The 18,772-nt window shown below is 41.7% G+C and overlaps 1 protein-coding gene across 8 annotated transcripts in view; it reads right to left on the bottom strand.

Annotated features, from left to right (window-relative positions):
* Positions 1 to 18,772, bottom strand: part of PATJ (PATJ crumbs cell polarity complex component) — a 291,845-nt gene that overhangs the window by 5,765 nt on the left and 267,308 nt on the right. For 6 of the 8 annotated variants that reach the window (XM_032494431.1, XM_032494434.1, XM_032494435.1 and 3 more), the window contains 3 exons: positions 18,470 to 18,574; positions 4,119 to 4,225; positions 871 to 994 (listed from right to left, as the gene is read on the bottom strand). In XM_032494431.1, the coding sequence (XP_032350322.1) occupies positions 871 to 994; positions 4,119 to 4,225; positions 18,470 to 18,574 (336 nt within the window). The other 2 variants (XM_032494436.1, XM_032494437.1) reach the window with 2 other exon arrangements.

Here is an 18,772-nt window from a genome sequence, read left to right as displayed (position 1 = left end):
CTTGTACGCAGTGTATCACATAGCTTTCTAAAAAGAGAAAGAAGCTATTTCTTTTGAAGACCTTTATTTCCTTAGGGAAATAAAGCACTAGGAGGCAATCAGATCAATTAATAAACAAATGATATTAAAAAGTTGTAATATCAATGCTAAATAATTTTCAGAGATTTAGAAAGTTTATAATAGATTTAAATTCCAGCTTTAATGATGAAATCAAAAGCTTATCTAAGATCCATCTAAAGGCAGCAGTAAGAAATGTACACCATGACCAGTGTACCAAGCAGGAGGAACTAGAATATTTACTTCCTGAAAAACACCATTATCCAGTCTTAGTCTAACTCATGGGCTGATTCTGCAAGTACTTGGCAGACTATTGGAAGAGAGAAATTACCTTCAGCTAAAGCGTCCTGAGGTTTTGGTGATGGGCAGTCAAGGATGCTGCACTGATCTGTGGCTGGTACAAAGCTTTATGCCATAGCCCTCTGCTATCTTTTCTTAAAGGAGAAAGTCCAATATTTGTGCCAGCCCAGGAGAATACTTCCAGGGCCAAAGCTCTTCCTAAGAGTGTGGTATGCTCCTAATACTGGTTGCTGAAGAAGACACTCTCTAAAATCTGTTGACATCTACTTTTGTAATAGGGTCCAAAGAAATTTACATTTCCTGTGATTCCACTATTATAAAAGAACTCTTTGTTCACTCGTCTGGTGCGGGAATTTTCTGTAAGATGAAAATGAAATAAGCATGCATGCATGTATTTAAGGTTTAGCCCAAAGAAGAGCAAAGCAAAGCACTTAAAAAAAAAAATCTCACCTAGGTTTCATTAAAAAAAAAAAAAAAAAGAAAAAATAAGTACAATAAAAAGGAAAAAAATACCTTTGCAAATATAGTCTTGACATAAATTGGCAGGTCTCCATGGGGACTTCCATAACCCCCTACAATACTAAACCCCAATCCTTCAGAGCCTTTCTCCAAAGTAATAATCTTAGGTGGAGGTGTTCTGAAAACACAATGCACGCTGTTTAATTCAAGAATAGATATTGAGAGGGAATTTCATTTTCATGGAAGAACACAGATTTGAGAGAGACTTTCATACTGCGAAACGATGAAGGTCAGTTTATCCGATCAAACTGTCAAGAGACCAATCTAGAAACTTATTTTTAAATTACCCATTTCATGCCAATATTCTTGATGTTTTAGGGGTTTCTCTTTGATAAAAACCCACTGTTTTTTAACTAAAAATAAAGTCATGATGCTGAAGTTGTCAAAGCACCCTTCTATTTGCTTAGTTTTTAACTTTTAAACTTACTGTTTAAAGCTGAACAGAACTGTCTGTACACCCTTGAAGAATGTGCATGGAGCTGGAGGGGGCATCACCCGAGCTTGCGGTACACCGCAGTCTGCAGGTGGACTTCCGAACAGAACAGGTGACAGCTGCCCGAGAGCTCTGTCCGCGGCCGCTCTTGTTCTGCTGGAATATCCTCACGGCTCCTGATCTCTCACTTGCTCTGAGGGTAGGAACTCATTCTTCAAAACGCACTCCATCTCCAACGTGATGCTTTCCTAACTCCCCTGGAAGCATTAGCTTCAGCCTTCTCTGTGCTCCCTTTGCACTTGGTCCAGATTTCCACATGGCATTTGTCATATTGTATCATGGTTCCTAAACCCTCTTTCTCCTCTATCAGACTATGAACTCCTTAAGTTTTTGTCCTCTGAGCATTCCCAGCACCAAGCACAGGTGCCTGTCGTAACTTCAGCATCATAACTGTGTAAATGAGAACTGAAAGCCAGGAGAGAGGAGAGAAACCAAGGTGAAGCAAAATGGATGAAGACAATCTGTTCCAAATGTATCATTTTGATTTTCAAAGCTTCGTCCAGTGTGGAAGTCATCTCTCTCAGAAACAACATGGCTGAAAGTTAAATTACCCGTGTGGGCTTAAGTAGTTAAAGCTAAGCAACTAATGCCAATTTCTTATTCCCAAATGTGGCTGTCTGAAGGGTAAAACCTGGAGGAACTCTGGTACCCCTGACCCTTCGTCTTACTTTCAGGAAGCTCATATGCGTATCCTGGCAGGGTCACCTGTCTTGCGGCAGCATGCATGTCCGAGAGGCAGAGCCATCTGATATAAGCTCGGCCATTTGCGCATTTAGAGAAATTTGCAAAACTGGGGTATGAGCAACCTTTGAATATGCTGTTCTGTCTGACTAGAATATTCTTCCCCCTCTGCCTCCTTAATTTCGCCCGGCTTATTTTAGGCTTGATTCAGCCGGTTTACACTGATACCAGTTGTTTGCTGATGTACCTACTGGCTGTTTATAGCAAGCATCCACAGTACTTGCCGAATGTCTATGCTATGTTTCAAATGCCACTCCTGCTTTTTCCAATACTTTAAAACTCAAGTATGAGTGCCTCTCCCGGATTGAATTATGCCTCTCTTCCGTGGTTTCACAGGGCCCTGTGCTTATTTCTCTCTCTTACTGAACTTAGCTCTCCTACACTTATCAACTCTTTTATAGCCATGAATCTATGGATGTGTTTTTCCAATTCTCTGGCAGTTTCATGAGGACTGGGGCAGTGCCTTTCCCTACGTTTCTAAGTTTGAATCCTCAGGACCCAGCACTTGTGCAGCGTCTAGCCTTAGGAAGGCACTCGATAAATATCTGCTGAAATAATGATGAATTACCCCCTACGGCTGAATGGAGTGACGTCATGGATAAGGCTCTGCCTTTCATTACTTTGTGGCCTTACAAGCACTCTCTGTGATAGCCCACTGGCTAGACATGAACTTGATTCATGTCTCCTCTTTCAAACATAGTCCCCATTTCTAAGGATACTGAAGTGGGAACCTCGATGTCCAAAACCGCTGTTTTAGAGCTACCCTCTGGGGGCCACCAAATCATTAGAGACCTTCATAATTGTGCCTAATCACACTCAGAGCCGTGTTTTCTGGGGGAGGGGAGGAATGCAGCTCCACTCAACTGGCAACATGAGATGGAGTTTGCCTCCATTTATCTCACACTTTATTAGTCTTAATTTACTTTCATATGGAAGACTGGTTAAAAAAAAATCTCCAAATGTTAACAGTGGTTGGATTATAAATAATTTTAAAATTCTTTTATACTAATGGTTCCCAGCCTGCCAGGAGCTGTGGAAAGGACCCAAGATGGCAATGTAGCTCTGTATTTCCATGGACACATCCAAGTATGCTAAGTGTACACTATGCTTCACATAGGATCATGATTTTTTTTTTTTTGAAAAGAAAAGGCCACTGTAGCTTGAAAATGTTATATTTCCATTTACTTTTCACATTTTAATAGCATGCACTCATTACTTTCATAATGAGAAAAAGTAAAATGAGCCTAGTTTAATACTCTTTCCTCCAGAAAAACAAACTCAAGGCTGTCATGTAAATTCACGAATTACCAGGAATATGTTGGGCATGGCTATGATCATCAGATCCTTCCAATAAACCATTCAGATGAGTCAGCAAACATTTATTGAGTGCCTGCTAGCGACCAGGCACTGGTGGGACTGAGAAGACTAACTCTGGGCAGCCTTTCTCAAAGCGTGGTCCTCAGCTCATCTGCAGCATTTCCCTGGAGAACGCGCTGCAGACCACCGACTCAGAATCTCTGAGAACGGGGCCAAAGGAATCAGCATTTAAAAATATGCTCTTTAGATTATTCTTATGGACATCCTAGTTTGAGAAGCACTGTTTTAATGAGCAACCTTAACTGCAATGACTGGTTTTAATCAAGAATGCCAGCAAGTGTGACAAGAAGATTTAACCTCAGAACACGATTTTAGCTTAGGAAACTGAGGAAACCTGGTTTCTTGCATAATAAAGCAGTGTGCACCTGGGCTGTAACTCTGCGGTTTCTTCCAGGCACCGGTCAAGGTGGCCAGATGCAGTGTGTGCGGGCCCTGCGGCAACAGTCTGTTAACAAAGCCTTGTGAGAAGCAGGGAAACCCTGGTGCTTTCCTGGAGATTCTCTGGGAATTAGAAAAGGTAATGTGCACTTTCCCATTCCTCTCCTGTAGAGAGCACACTCTACGATCTGGAAAAGGTCTCACTGAGCTTTGCCCACACACCTGAGAGGCACCCTGCATCTAGAATACTCACTCCGTGTCTTCTGAATGGTGCTCAGCAGTGGGCGAACCAAGGTGGTAGCCCGTGGACATGTTCTCAAGCTGAGTGGCTATGGCGCTTATGTTGGTGTCTGCTACAACCTGGGGGAGAAGTCAGAACAAGACAGTCCGTTACAAGTCGGGGAGCATTAGAGAAACCATACTATAACCAGCGGTCAGTTCTCAGTCTCATCTTATTTAACTGACCTGCAGCATTTGACACAATGGATTATTCTTTCTCTTAAACTATTTCCTTCATTTGATTTTCATGACACTATGCTTTACTAGCTTTCTTTCTCCCTTCTGGCCATTCCTTCAGATCCCCCAAACTTCTGTTGGAGTGCCCCAGGCTCACTCCTTGAGCTTCTTATCTTTCCATCTCAACACCCCCTTAGTTGTCTCCTTATGAATTTAAATATCAGCTGTGTAGTGCTAATTCCTGACTCTCCAGCACCACCTCTTTCTTAACTCTAGACCTATATATCCAATCACCAATTTGACAGCCCTCATGAGATGTCCAGCAGGTATCTCAAACCTAACATGTTCAGCACTGAGCCACTCCCCTGCCTCCACCGTTGCTCCCTAGCCTTCCTCATCTCAGGTAATGCAACTTCATTCTTTAGGTTTCAGCAAATACCCTGGTGCTATCCTTCGCTATTCTTTCATAACCCAAATTCAATCCTCATAACATTCTGTTGGTCTTTCTACAAAACCATCTCTTGCGTGGAGTTTTACAATAGCCTCCCCACTTGGGTCTACAGCAGCTAGAATGGTCCTGTTGCAATATACTCTTCTGCTTAAAATTGTCCAAAAGAAATCTGGGCTCCTCTGGATCACATGCTAAAGTTCTTACGATGACCTCTAAGACCATCTGTAGATGATCTGCCCAGTTAGGTCTCTGCCCTCATCTCCTAACATTCTCCTCTGTTTTCACTCTGTTCCTGCCACGCTGGCCTCCTGGCTGTTCCTCTAACATGCCAGAGACATCTCCATCTCGGTGCCTTGCAACATTCTGCCTGGAATGCTGGGCGTTCATAATCTGCAGGGTGAGCACCTTCACTTCCCTCAGCTCTTTACTGTAAAGTCACCTTCCTTGGCTACTCTACTTAAAATTTCCACACCAACACCTCAGCCTAACATTTCATATTGTTCAAAAAGAAACAACAGGGCCCTGGCACAAAAACCGACACACAGATCAGTGGTAGAGAACAGAAAGCCCAGAAGTGAACCCATGTACTTATGATCAATTAATCTACTACAATGGAGGCAAAATACACAATGGAGAAGAGATAGCATCTTCAATAAGCGGTGTTGGGGAAACTGGACCGGTACATGGAAAAGAATGAAATTAGAACATTCTTCATACCATATACAAAAACTCAAAATGGGCTAAAGACCTAAATGTAAGACTAGAAATCACAAAACTCCTAGAAAAAAACATAAGCAGTACACTCTTTGACATCAATCTTAGCAATGTTTTTTTTAGATCTGTCTCCTCAGGCAAGGAAAACAAAAGCAAAAATAAACAAATGGAAAATAAAGTTAAAAGTTTTTGCACAGCGAGGGAAACCATCAACAAAACAAAACAAAAAAACCTACTAAATGGGAAAAGATATTTGCAAGTGATACATCTGATAAGGGGTTAATACCCAAAATATATAAAAACTCATATAACTCAATATCAAAAAAAAAAAACCACCTGAATAAAACATGGGCAGGAGACCTGAATAGATATTTTTCCAAAGAAGACATACAGATGGCCACAGGCACAAGAAAAGATGCTCAAAATCACTAATTACCAGAGAAAAGCAAATCAAAACCACGAGATATCACCTCACACCTGTCAGAATGGCTATTGTTAAAAAGATCACAAATAATAAATTGGCAAGGATGTGGAGAAAAGGGAACCTCAGTACACTGTTGGTGGAAATGTAAATTGGTGCAAAATGGAAAACAGTATGGAACATTAAATGTCCATCATGAGATGAATGGATAAAGAAGATATGGTATATATACACAACAGAATATATATATATAAAAGAAATTTTGCCATTTGCAACAGATGGATCTGGAGGGTATTGTGCTTAGTGAAGTAAGTCAGACAGAGAAAAACAAATACTGTATGCTTTCACTTATATATGGGATCTAAAAATTAAAACAAATGAATATAGCAAAACAGAAACACACTCATAGATACAGAGAACAAACTAGCGGTTACCAGTGGGGAGAGGGGTGGAGAAAGGGGCAAGATAAGGAAGGGGTTAAGATACAAATTACTAGATATAAAATAAATAAGATACAAAGAGGTAATGCACGGCACAGGGAGTATGGCCAATGTTATATAGTAACTTCAAATGAAGTGTACTCTATAAAAACACTGAAGCACTATGTTGTACATCTGAAAGCAATTTAACATTGTAAATCAAATACACTTCAATTAAACAATTAATTAAAAAGAAAGAAAGAAAAGAAACAGGCCCCAAAAGGAGTCATATATGCTGAGCTCCACCAGGACTTAATACCTAACCTAACCTAACTGCTGTTCAGCCCCTCCTAGGAGTGGAATTTTAAACCAATCAGTCTGGAAGGTCTCCATCAGCACTAGTGAGGTGATCTGCTTGATGAGACTCCCTGCCTTCCCCTAAGGGGCCGTGACCTTGCCTGAAATAACCCACTCTTTCAACTTCCTCCTCGCCCTCCTTCTCCCTATAAAAGCCTTCCACCTAGACTGGCTCCTTGGAGCACCACTCTACTTGCCCACTTCCTGCATCACTGAATAAAGCCAAAAAGCTCTTCAAACTTATTCAGTTGGATTTTGTTTAACAATATTTCCCTTGCCTGTTTTATGTTTCCTTCTTACTACCATTAATATCTGGTTAATTGTATATATTTTACCTTATTTATCTTATCACTTCATATTAGAATGTGAGGGTATGAAGTTTGCCTGTTTTATTCACTACTGCATCCCCCTTGTGTAGAACGTGTCTGGCATATAGTGGGTGTTCAATTAATATTTAGTGGATGAAAGAAAGAATATCTCTGACTCCCTACGATTTGCTTTTCAGATGGTCCAAAACGAAAGTATAGAATAACGACGTTTAAACATTCACTTATATTTCTATTCTGCAAAAAATGTTCCAAAGCATTAAGAAATATGGCTGCAGCTCTAGTACATAGAATGAAGTTCCGTTTTTGCCGTTTAAATGACACTGAGCTTGAGTCTCAGCTTCCTCATCTCTTAAATGGGAATCATAAAAAGGCTTGTCGGCTTATCCTGGAGTTGTCTTCCACCTCAACAAGTTATCAGAGCTTCTTTCTCAAGAATTCCTGGGCTACCCCTGCTTCTGACGATCGGTTCTAGGTTATAACAGTGCACAAGTACCAGGGGGAGGGTATAGCTCAAGTGGTAGAGCTCATGCTTAGCAAGCACGAAGTCCTGGGTTCAATCCCCAGTACCTCCTCTAAAAATAAGCAATAAAACCTAGTTACCTCCCCCTTGCTAAATACATAAATAAGTAAATAACAATAAATTAGTTTTAAAAAACCCCAAAAACTATGAACAAGTACCAAGTGAAGGGTCTTAGCGTGACGACAGTGCAAAAGAGTGTGATTTGATTGCAGTTTCAGAATAAGCCAACAAAGGATGAGACTGCCTAAATAGGTAACTTAGTTGCATCTGTTTGTAGAGTACTTAGAACAAGGAAAGCCACAGGCCAGCCTGAGTCCCAGCCCTGGCTGGATCAGAACACATTTTGGATGAAGCATCCTATTTGGGGAGAAAACACTGCTATGCATAAGTTACAGATTCTTCTGGAAATACTATCATGTAAAGAATGAATGAATTGGGGAAATATTTAGGATAAGATACAAAGAGGAAAATGACATTCTCCCCTCCACTTACCACTAGTTTTTTTTTTTTTTTTCTCTCTCTCCTCCCCAACAAGTGTAGTGGAGTCATCTTTGCATGTGCCCTATGTGACCTATGTAATCCTATCTACTCTTAGCCCACACCATCTTCAAAAGCCCGCTCCATTCCAGCTGCCATCCCTATTGCCCAGCCCAGACGTCATGACCCACTCTCTGGCTTTCCTCCGGCAGCTGGGGCCCACTCCCCACTTGCACACTCACATCTTAGCATATGTATTCCCACAGCTTTCGATTCCAACATGCTGATGACTCCCAGCTTAGTCTGTTACATCCAACTGCCAACTCAAGAGCTGGATTTTAATATCTCAAAACCTTTATTAAAATTAACACAACCAAATTCAAACTCTTGATCCAACAACCAAATCCCTTCAATTCATTTTCCCTTTAGTTTTCGTCTTCTTAGTAGATGGCACGTTCAGCTGCCTAATTAGAAACCCACTAGGCATGTTATTGAAAGTACTCCATTGCTGGCTGGTGGCCGTCCAACTGGAAAGGAAGCTAAGATGCTGACAACATTGGTGCGTATTCTGAATATCAAATTAATACCCCCTCTCTCACCTGCCATGTGTAATCTACCACCAAAACCTCTGGATTCTACCTCCCAAATACTTCTCAGATCTGTTTACTTTCCATCTCTATGGTGACCCTCCTAATTTAATCCATCATCAACTGCCTTTTAACTGGAATTCCCCCTCACTTTCTAATCTCTCTTCTATACAACAGCCAGTTATCTTTTTAAACATAAAATGGATAGGGTCCCTCCCCTACTTAAAAGCTTTTAGTGGTCTCTCTTTGCACCTGGAATAAAACTAAGACTCCCTAATTATATACACAAATCTCCTTCCCTAGCCTACCCCTCTAATCCCATCTATATCCTCCACTCCATCCCACATTCTGCAGTTCTCTGCTTGGAATTACCCCTCTGCTGCCAAGCTGGTAGGCCTGGCATCAGCTTAAAAGCCACTTCCATTACACAAGCCTTCTTTGACTACTTGCGTTTAATTTCTCCTGTTTTCCTCTCCGTAGCACTCTGAGTATTTCTCACAAGTTATCATGATACATACTTGTGTGACTGTTAACTGTCTTTCCCACCCAGCCAAGGATTCATGGGGATAAGGACAGCTCTCAATGTGAAGGTCCCAGCACACAACTGCCTAATGAGTATCTGTAGAAGGAATAAGTGAATGAACCCAAAACCTTCCTAAGGAAAAGGGTGTATGGGGTTCAAGTTTCTGAATTTCCACAGAACAGAGTGAGACTGATAGAAGTTATAAGGAGACTGGTTTTGAGTCTTTTAAGAAAAAAAGATAAAAATCTAATAATTAAGGCAGTTACAGAATGGAATGGCTCAGTTTGTTAGGACGTGAGCACCCCTACTCAAAGAGAGACTTGAAACCTGTCGATTCAGGATGTAGTGACATGTACTCTCTCAGCTGACCGTGAGCCAGACCATTCGTCATGGAGCTGAGGAAGAAAGTCAAGGATACCTTCAAAAGCTGATATTTGATGGCAACCAGCTCCTTTCCTTCCTGCCTCATTTATTCAACATATAACAGCACCATGGTACTGAATATAAACTGGGCACTTTATCTCTGCTAAGCACCCTTCTGTGTCCCTACAGAGGTAGCTACTATTATTACTCGCATATTGTAGACAGAGGAACCTGGAGCAGAGAGGCTAAGTAACTTCCCAAAGTCAGCTACAGAGCGAAGGATTCATATCCATGTCATTTTCACTCTAGAATCCTGTGCTTTTAATGGTAAATGGTGTTGGCAATCACCTGGTGAGAGGGTACCGACCTGGTCTTGGACCCCTACACCAGGTATCATGCCTCACACCACATATAATGAAGCACAGTCTAGACGTGGAGCCGGGAAGAAAGAGAGGCGGAAGGTCAAACAAGCAGATGTAGGTAGAGCGGGAGATCTTCATGGCGTGCGCTTGGCAAAAGACGGGGTGGGGGGGAAGCACCCCTCCCCCCACCCCCCCGGTCTACAGGGAGAGGGCTCGGGGTGTGGAAGGTAGACACCCCATGGATGTTCTAGGAGGAAAGCTTTTTAACTTTTAGAAAGAGAATAAACCTTCAGGAGTCCATGGAATCATCCATATAAACTGTGAAGCCAAAGTCATGGTTCTAATTGGGTAAATTTTAAGTATTTCTCTAGCTAGAAAATCTAAAAACATTCTACAGCACCATCTTACAGAAAAACTCACATCGCTGTAAAATCTGAAGGTCTCTTGCTCATCCCCAACTCTGGAATAAATGGGCCTCCCAACAACTGACAATATTAAATCCTAGGGACGCACCTATGATCCCTGGGGCTGACCAGGCTCCTGCCTATTTTGTAGGAGTGGATCACAAGGGACTGGGTGGAAATGTGAAGGATTTTCTCTGATAGGTTGGTCTTTTGCAGGAAAACAAGGAGACAAACCCATCACCCCCAGGATGACTTTACAGCCTCAAGGCATTTGCACCAACCATCCTGTCTCAGAGTTGATTGGTCTTTCCAGGGACTGACTGGTGAAAGGAGATAATCTGATCTCTGAAGGGTGTGTGTGCTCAGCTGGGTACAAGTTCGAGGAGAGAAGTCATGGTCTGTGAGTCTTGGCTCCACCCTGAATGAAGTGCTCTTCGCCCAGCAACACCAGGGACTACCGCATGGAGGTAAGGCTGGGACAGGTTTATTTCTGTGTTTGAGGAAGAGGGAAGTCAAACAAGCTAATGGGAAGTTGGTTCATTTTTTTTTTTAAGTAGATCTTGAACTCCTGGGTACAAACTTCTGTGGCAGGTTCTGAGGACAGGGATGGGAGCGGAGGACACCAGGGGAAACGCATGTGTTCCCTGCCCTCCAACAAGCAGGAGTGCCACTGCCGTCCTGCAGTGTGGGAGGCAGATGTGAACACATGCCATTCTAAGTGGAGAGAGGAGAGGGAATCAGCAGGGCTTCCTGGGTAAGGAAGAGAGGTTTTGAGGTCCTTAAATGATGGGTACTAACGTCTGTGCAACTTGAAAGTGTCATTTATCAAGAGCTGTGGGGTCTGGAGTCCTTGGACCCAGCTAGGGCCAGTTCCAACTGGATCCTAGCCTATGGCCTGGCTTTTCACATTACTCAGAGTGGTTCTTTGAGGTGGGTACCTAGAAATGGAACTGCTGGGTGATGGGTACACACACGGCAAATTAACTGCTCTTCCTAAGCTGCCACGTGGCTGTACCGGTTTAGACTCTCACCAGACACTTAACGGAAGTACTTTGTTTTCTCACATCTCCCCAATCTTGTTATGATCAAACATTTAATAAGTGCCTACCTGAGCAGAGGGGAGCCGCTGACCCAAAGGAAGAGAAAGAGGAAATCTGTCTACCTGAGGAGAGGGAGGACAAAGACCCAAAGAAAGAGGAACAAGAAATTTCTCTACTTGAGGAAAGGAAGGACACTGACCCAAAGGAAGAGGAAGAAGAAATCTCTCCACCTGAGGAGAGGGAGGACAATGGCTTAAAGGAAGAGGAAGAGGAAATCTCTCTGCCTGAGGAAAGGGAAGACACTGCTTTGGAGGAGGAAGAGGAGGAAGAGGATGAGACTTTTGAAATGAAAGATGGAGAAGCCTTATCCTTCAAGCCTAAGGAACAGACAGAGACCTTTGAAGCAGTGGAAGAACCAATAAGCATGTTTCCCCCTCCAAATGTGGTTCCTCCTCCCAATGCAATTTCCCCTCACTCAGTGTTTCCCCCTCCAACAGAACTCACCCCTCACTCTGTGTTTCCCCCTCCAACAGAACTCACCCCTCACTCAGTGTTTCCCGCTCCAACAGAACTCACCCCTCACTCAGTGTTTCCCGCTCCAACAGAACTCACCCCTCACTCAGTGTTTCCCGCTCCAACAGAACTCACCCCTCACTCTGTGTTTCCCCCTCCAACAGAACTCACCCCTCACTGTGTTTCCCCCTCCAAATGAATTTCCCCCTCCAAGAGAGTTTCTCCTTCAATATTTATTTCCTTAAATTTTGTCTCCTCCTCAAACTTTTACTGTAGGAAGGTATCTGTTCTGATATGCTCTCTCTTGCTTTGGCTCCTTGTAGCATTTAATAATTTACGTTAAAAGCAAGACTAAATTCAATCAGAACTGTATGTTCTATACTAGGACCATGTATGTTGGTTTTCTAACTGAGTAATAAAGCATAGGTCTTTATTGCACAGACCCCAGGATGAGTACTTTACTTAAGGACAGTTTGGGGGATCATGTTTCGAAGAATTGAAAAATCAAAAAATGTTCCAGATAAGTAGGACATTACAATGTATAAAAGCTTAAACAATTTGCTTAGAACTTTCCTGCCCTGCTGATCCTATAAAGGAATCAGATTAACCTTTAGATTTGTTGGGACCCCAATCTTGTAGTACAAACCACAAACTCAGCACTTGTGCCCGGTCTGCATCCGAGATCCGTAGTGCCGATACGCTTCAAACAGACAGGGAGGTTGTCTAGTTATAATGATCCCTGAGATAGTTAGCATCTTAAGATGAGGGTAAGTTAAAACAAACAATCAAAAAAAAAAAAGCTTGCTTTGTGGGGAGGGAAATAGCTCAGTGGTAGTTAGCAAGCACGAAGTCCTGGACTTAATCCCCTGCACCACCATTAAAAAAAAAAAAAAAAGCTTGCCATATTTCATGCCTGGCATTTGGTGTAATTTAATGAAGTAGAAAGCACATCTGCTTAATGTTTTTATTTAGAACCTTGTGACACTGATTCTAGTGACATCAGAATATATTGATTTTAATGTGTCTGCTTTAATAATATAACGGTCTGAAGTGTCAAATGTTTTAAGTTTGGAGTAAAATAAGAATAGGGAGAGTGACCTAGCCATGTCACCATCACCTCAGCTGTCACCTGGAAAACCACTGCACTTCGGGGTTTTAAAAGGAATTTTATCATCCTCTGACTTCAAGACTAAGTTATTATAATGAAAGTAATAAAATTTCATTTATTTAATGCTTAACATTTGCAATCCACCTTTTTTATTAAATGTTAAGCCACATCTAAGCCTCACAGCAATCTTGGAAGAAAGGAGCTACGACTCCTATTTAGAGGAAACTGAAGAGTTAGTGGATTCAAAATGGACACCTTTCTGATCCTAAAGCCTACATGTCCTACAGGACTTACGCTAGGTCTTTGCTTCAAATTCCAAACCATTAGTTCTTTTTTACTGAAGCTTATCACCCCCTTCCTGGCATCACTTGGCTTTCTATCCATCATGAACCCCAGATCAGCTGGTCGTCCCCCCGGCTATGTAATAGAACCACCAGAGAAGCTTGGAAATATACCAATGTTCAAGCTGCATCCCAGACCACTTAAATCCATGGGGTGAGATGCAGGAACTGGTACTAGAGTTGGTGATTTTTACTGGGCAAGCAAGGTTAAGAACTATCCACCCGTATCTTGAACTGCTTGCTGTGCACCCTCTACCGCACACTTTTCAGTTCCCAATCCACCTTTCCCCTCTGCTGCAGTTTTCCTGGGCCAAACTGATAACTGTGCTGATTTGTTCTCTGTAAGTTCATGTCCTTGAATGTGATCAGCATGGATCAGCAACCCACTCAGAGCGACCAGCACCTACTAGGCATGCTCTGGGCCAGGCCTTAGGCTAGAGGAGCAGACACTGTCCCAGCTTTGGATAAATTCATAGTCTAGGGGGAAACTCACCCCCTATTATTGGTTGGAGAGTTTGTAAACAAAGAGTTTTATAAGATTTATAAAGAGGGGTGGGGTGAGATGGGAACTCAAGGCATAGAGAGCCGCATGTGCAAACCTTTGCTCATCCCTAAAGGATGCACTCGTCCAGTGGGCCACAGGTTGGCCTGTGAACCGGCAGCAGCAGCAACACCTGGGAGCTTGATATTAATGGAGATTCTTGGATCCTCCCCAGCCCTACAGAATCAGAAGCTCTGCGGGTGGGACCCAGTAGCTGTGTTTGTTTAACAAGCCCTCCAGGTGATTCTACAGCATGCTGAGGTTTGAGAAGCACTTCTCTCAGATGTCAAAATCTTTATTCATTCTTAGAAAATAATCATTCCAGAAGGGAAGCCGTCAGACTCAAACTCCCCTGAAAAACTTCTTTTTTCAGAGGTAACATCCTCTCCATCTTGCTTCTATCTCCTTTGCTCCCCACTACCCACTTGTTCTCCGGTGACTTGCCACCAACTTTGAAAGAAAGAAATCAATTCCTTTAAAGATGGTCAGTGATTTTTCTGCCTGCTGTAGTGACTTTCCCAGTTTTATTTACTTCTGCCTCATTGGTTAAGTGTGTTATTCTTAAAATTCTTTTCTCCTTCAGTGTCTAGGACCTGTATTCTTGACTCGTGGTTCTTTTCTATTTTATTTTTCTAGGATATTTCTTTCGTGTGCACATAATAAAAATTAAATAGTACAGTACATGATAAAAAATTCAACACTCTCACTCCCTAGAGACACAGTGAACTCTTCTTCAGTACTAGAGGCATAAGCTAAATAATATGCTTTATAAGCCTATTTTGAAATTTATCATCTTGATGACATCTACAGACGCCGTATTCCAACAGATGAGAATTGAGCTTGCCAAAATCTTACACTCAACTTTTATATTTTTAGGTTCTACTTGTTTTCTCTGTTTCTTTAGATGTATTTAGAGCTTTGTAGTTGTTATAACAACTTCTGACCATCTCTTTTTTTATTTCAACTTTAAGATTTAACTCTCTTATATTTTCCTTTCCACAAACACATCCTAAACCCCCATGCTACTAATATTTTAATGCATCGTGATGTTTCATTCTATTGGTTTTATTATGACTTACAACGTTTATATAAATGCTATTCACACTAAGCCAACTACTATACTATGCTTAGATTTCTTTTTTTTTTTTTGGTATAATTTTATTTTTCCAAATGTTAATAGTGATCTCATTTTAATTTTTATATGCTTATTAATAATTCAGCCCCACAACTTTCCAACTGATCTCAAACTTCCAATTCAGTTAAACATACAAGACAATCTATCTGTCCCTCTTCTCTCCTCTTTCATTCAGAGTCATCTCTCTTAGAGCCCTCTCTTTTCTGGCTGCTCCAATTTGGACAAGCTCGCTCTGCCTGCTATACTGCTGTTCTGGGACTTCCACGTTCCTCAGCATCGTGTCCACTGGCTTTTCTCTTTCTTACTTTCCTCTTGCTGGAGTACATTCTAACATAACTTTCTCAGAAATACATTGCTGAAAAAAAGTAAGATGTCATTTGTCTTGTTCTTTTGTAAGTAGTTTATACTTTTCTCTTTGAGACTTTTAGAATTTAGTATACAGGTATTATTCTTTTATTTATTTGGTCACTGATTAATGGACCTCAGGCTAAATTTGTTTCATTTCTTTGTTATCTTTGTTTTTCTCTTTTCAACTCTTGGTTGTTGGGTATTAGATATCCTGAATTAATCTTGTGTCTTATTTCTTCTCTTCCATTTTTAATCTAAGGTTCACAAGGGAAGTCATTGTTTTCTCTATATTATCTTGATGAGCATGACACATCTCTCTCTCTCCTAACCAGTGGTTGGGCCCTCTTATATCATTTGTGTGTGTGTGTTCTGGAGGATGTCCTAAAAGGACTCTGTAGATAACCCTTAATTAATCTCCCAGACTTCAGACTCTCTGCTCCTGCTCTCCATACTTGCTGCTGACTCCAAGCCTTGATCCTCTGTCTTTCTCTCCACTGTTTTCATTCGTTTATTCAGCCAATATCTATGAATTATTATGTGCCAGGGAGTGGGGATATCAACCCCCTACAAGCCTCAGCTGGCTTTATTTGCTTCCTATTTCCAGCACTGAAGTCTCCCTGAGCACTGGCAGCACATTTCCTCTGCCTGCTGGACATCTCCACCTGGACGCCTCAAAATACAACGTTCTCTTCTCCCAACAAGCTCCTCCTATATTCTCTAGTTTACTTAATGCTCCCTTGATCCACTTCCTGCTACACTCTAAAGTGTTTGGACCCTACAATTTCCTTTAGTGATAAAATCTCTGACAAGCTCTTTTCATCTTCTGTGTTCTCAAAGATGTGAAAACGAACACAATTTCTGGCAGAGGGTCTGGGTTACCTTTTTTTTATCCAAAAAAGGTTTTAAGGTAATTCATAGACAAAAGAGCTAAACCAGGCAAACTACAGAAGCAAATATAGTTGAGAACATCTTAATGACCCCTCATAGCAAATCAATCTCCACTGAACAATCTATACTTGAGAATAAGAAACCATCAGACTTTAAAGGCAGAAATATCTACTTCCTTACCACACCTAGTGATAGCAGTTTAAACTTTGGAGAGAAGCTTCCAGAAGTGCTGGTTGTCTCCCCTCCTCTTTTTCCCTTCTCCACCCTGCCGTCTGCTGACCCAGACCTTAACCTGTCCTGTGCAATCAGCAGCTGTTGTCTGCTTTGCATGTATACTGACAATAAGTCTTCTCCACATCATCAGACACAACTCTCTGACCTTCCCAACTACTCTGCCAATGGGCTGGCTCACCTGATAACAAAAATAAGTACCTACTGACAAGTCAGCTGTGGTAACTGTATTGCCGGTACCACTCCACACACACTGTTTTAATTAAAATAAATACACTATGTAACCAAAAGGTGTCTGATTCAGGATGTAAGAATTTCCTGGGTTTTGTGTCTAAAGACTTTGGCAGCACAAATGCTCATTACCCATAGTTGTGTAGTTCACAACTGTCAAAGTCCCAAAGGATTCTGCTAAGCTTTTAACAGCACCTGTTAGACAGTAACACCACCAACTAACGTGATTAATACAAGAGAACATTTTGAAGCCAAAAGTCATTTTCTTCTTAAAATGCAGGAATAGGAAAAATAAGGAATTCCTTCAAAAGTATGTTAATAGTGGCAATTTGGCTGAATGAAGTGTTAATTCACATGGGAGAGCAGGAGTTCATTTCCATTAAGGGCACTTTATAATAGCTAACGTTAGACTTTAACACTGTGTCTTCTCATTTCCTTGCGAAGACTGTGGAGCTGAACAAATTACACTGGTAGATAAAAATATCAATAATATCAGATTCTGCAAAGGGAAACTCCCCTTTTTTTTCTCGACATAGTTATCATTTGAAATAATTTCCTCATAAAATTCTGTTTATCTAATGGGTCCCAGCAGCTCTGCGATTGAAGAGTTGCACTAGAATGGCCTCTAGGGGTCAGCATAACTCGGAGGAAGAGCAAGGGCTGCAAACAAGGAAAAGCAAGGATTTGCAGGCTCTGAGGATGACTGAGGTGGGGACAGAGGGCGGAATGAGAGGTAACCACCTAAGTAAGTTTCCACTGAAGGTGAGGACAAGGTTCAGAGGGGAGCTGATTCTACAGATGGTCCACCTAGTGTTTTGGTTTGTGTTTACCAGAAGCTCGGGGACCTAGATCATTGAATGATGTGTTGCCTGTCACAAAACTCCCTTGAAACTACTGACAGTATCTTATGATTCCCTTCAGACATGCTGAAAGCCATTGACTTTTTTTTAATGTCTGTTTTGGCACTTTGGACTTAGACCTTTGAGATGTGCGAGTTTAGCAACACAAACTGGTCCTCCCCAAAGTAATGCTTTTTCAATTTGAACTTTTTAAAGGCTAGAATGACTGGACTGGAGTGGCTGGCTGCCCTCTCTAAGGTACTTATGGTAGGTTTTATTCTTTTCACCTATAAGCCATTTAATACTACTTCTGCAGAAGTATGGTGATTACAATCACACATTTTGGGGGGGATTCATTAACAAAACTCACTGCCAGGATGCTGCCTCTCACTCACTGCACAATATCAATCTCAGAGACGCTGGAAGTGCTGAAACATAAGGAGGGGTGATTAACAGCACACCTCGTTTTTACTTCCCGGTATGTCTCCCTGTGCCTCTGCACAATGCTCTTGGGGACCACAGCTGATAAATGATTGTCTGCCTGAGTTGATGACTACTAGGCAGTGAGAATTTAGCAGTATTGGCAACCATGCATGCTACAGGAGAAAGAGCATTGTTACTTTTCCTTCCTTTAAAAGGGGTGGAAGAAACAGCACTGGGGCAGTTCAGACACAGTTTTGGGGCTTAAGAAAAGAAATCATTTCCTACTCCTTGCAAATTTTGATTTACAAAGAACGCCAGAAGCTAAAAGCCTTGTTGATTTATCATGTGAAGCAAAGAGTAATTTTTCTCCCCTTGTTATGCTTTCATATAATCATGCTCACTGCCTGTATGGGTGGTATTAAAGAATTTCTGAATAAAAATAATAATTTCTTGCTTTCAACCTTCATAATTCACATCAGCAAGCACCCTGCTGGGCGGTGATGCCTCCTGCCAGTGACGCTCAATCTTTTCTGTGCGCCACTTATCTGCCTCTCGCAACTGCGCGTTCCATTGATCACAGTACCTGCAGGATAATGCGCCCGTAGGCGTTCTTCAGCAGATTAACCACGTCCGCGTGAGACAGCCCATCCAAAGGTTGCCCATTAATGCTGACAATCCGATCTCCAACCTGGAGGTACAAAAGTGGTAGAAAAATCACTATCATTAAGAAAAATTAAATTTGAGAAGAATGCTTAAAAAATTCTTTGTGAGTCATATTTCCCATTTGTGGCTATTGTGCAGATTCTGTGTTTCTACTGTGTGTGCATGTTCCAGAAGCATGAGGAATTTTTATGGCTTTCCCCAAATACAGACCAATCAGAGAAAC

Source organism: Camelus ferus, chromosome 13, assembly GCF_009834535.1.
Source record: "Camelus ferus isolate YT-003-E chromosome 13, BCGSAC_Cfer_1.0, whole genome shotgun sequence".
NCBI lineage: Eukaryota > Metazoa > Chordata > Mammalia > Artiodactyla > Camelidae > Camelus > Camelus ferus.
The sequence above is the reverse complement of the archived record's forward strand: the minus strand, read 5'-3'. Positions and strand labels throughout refer to the sequence as shown.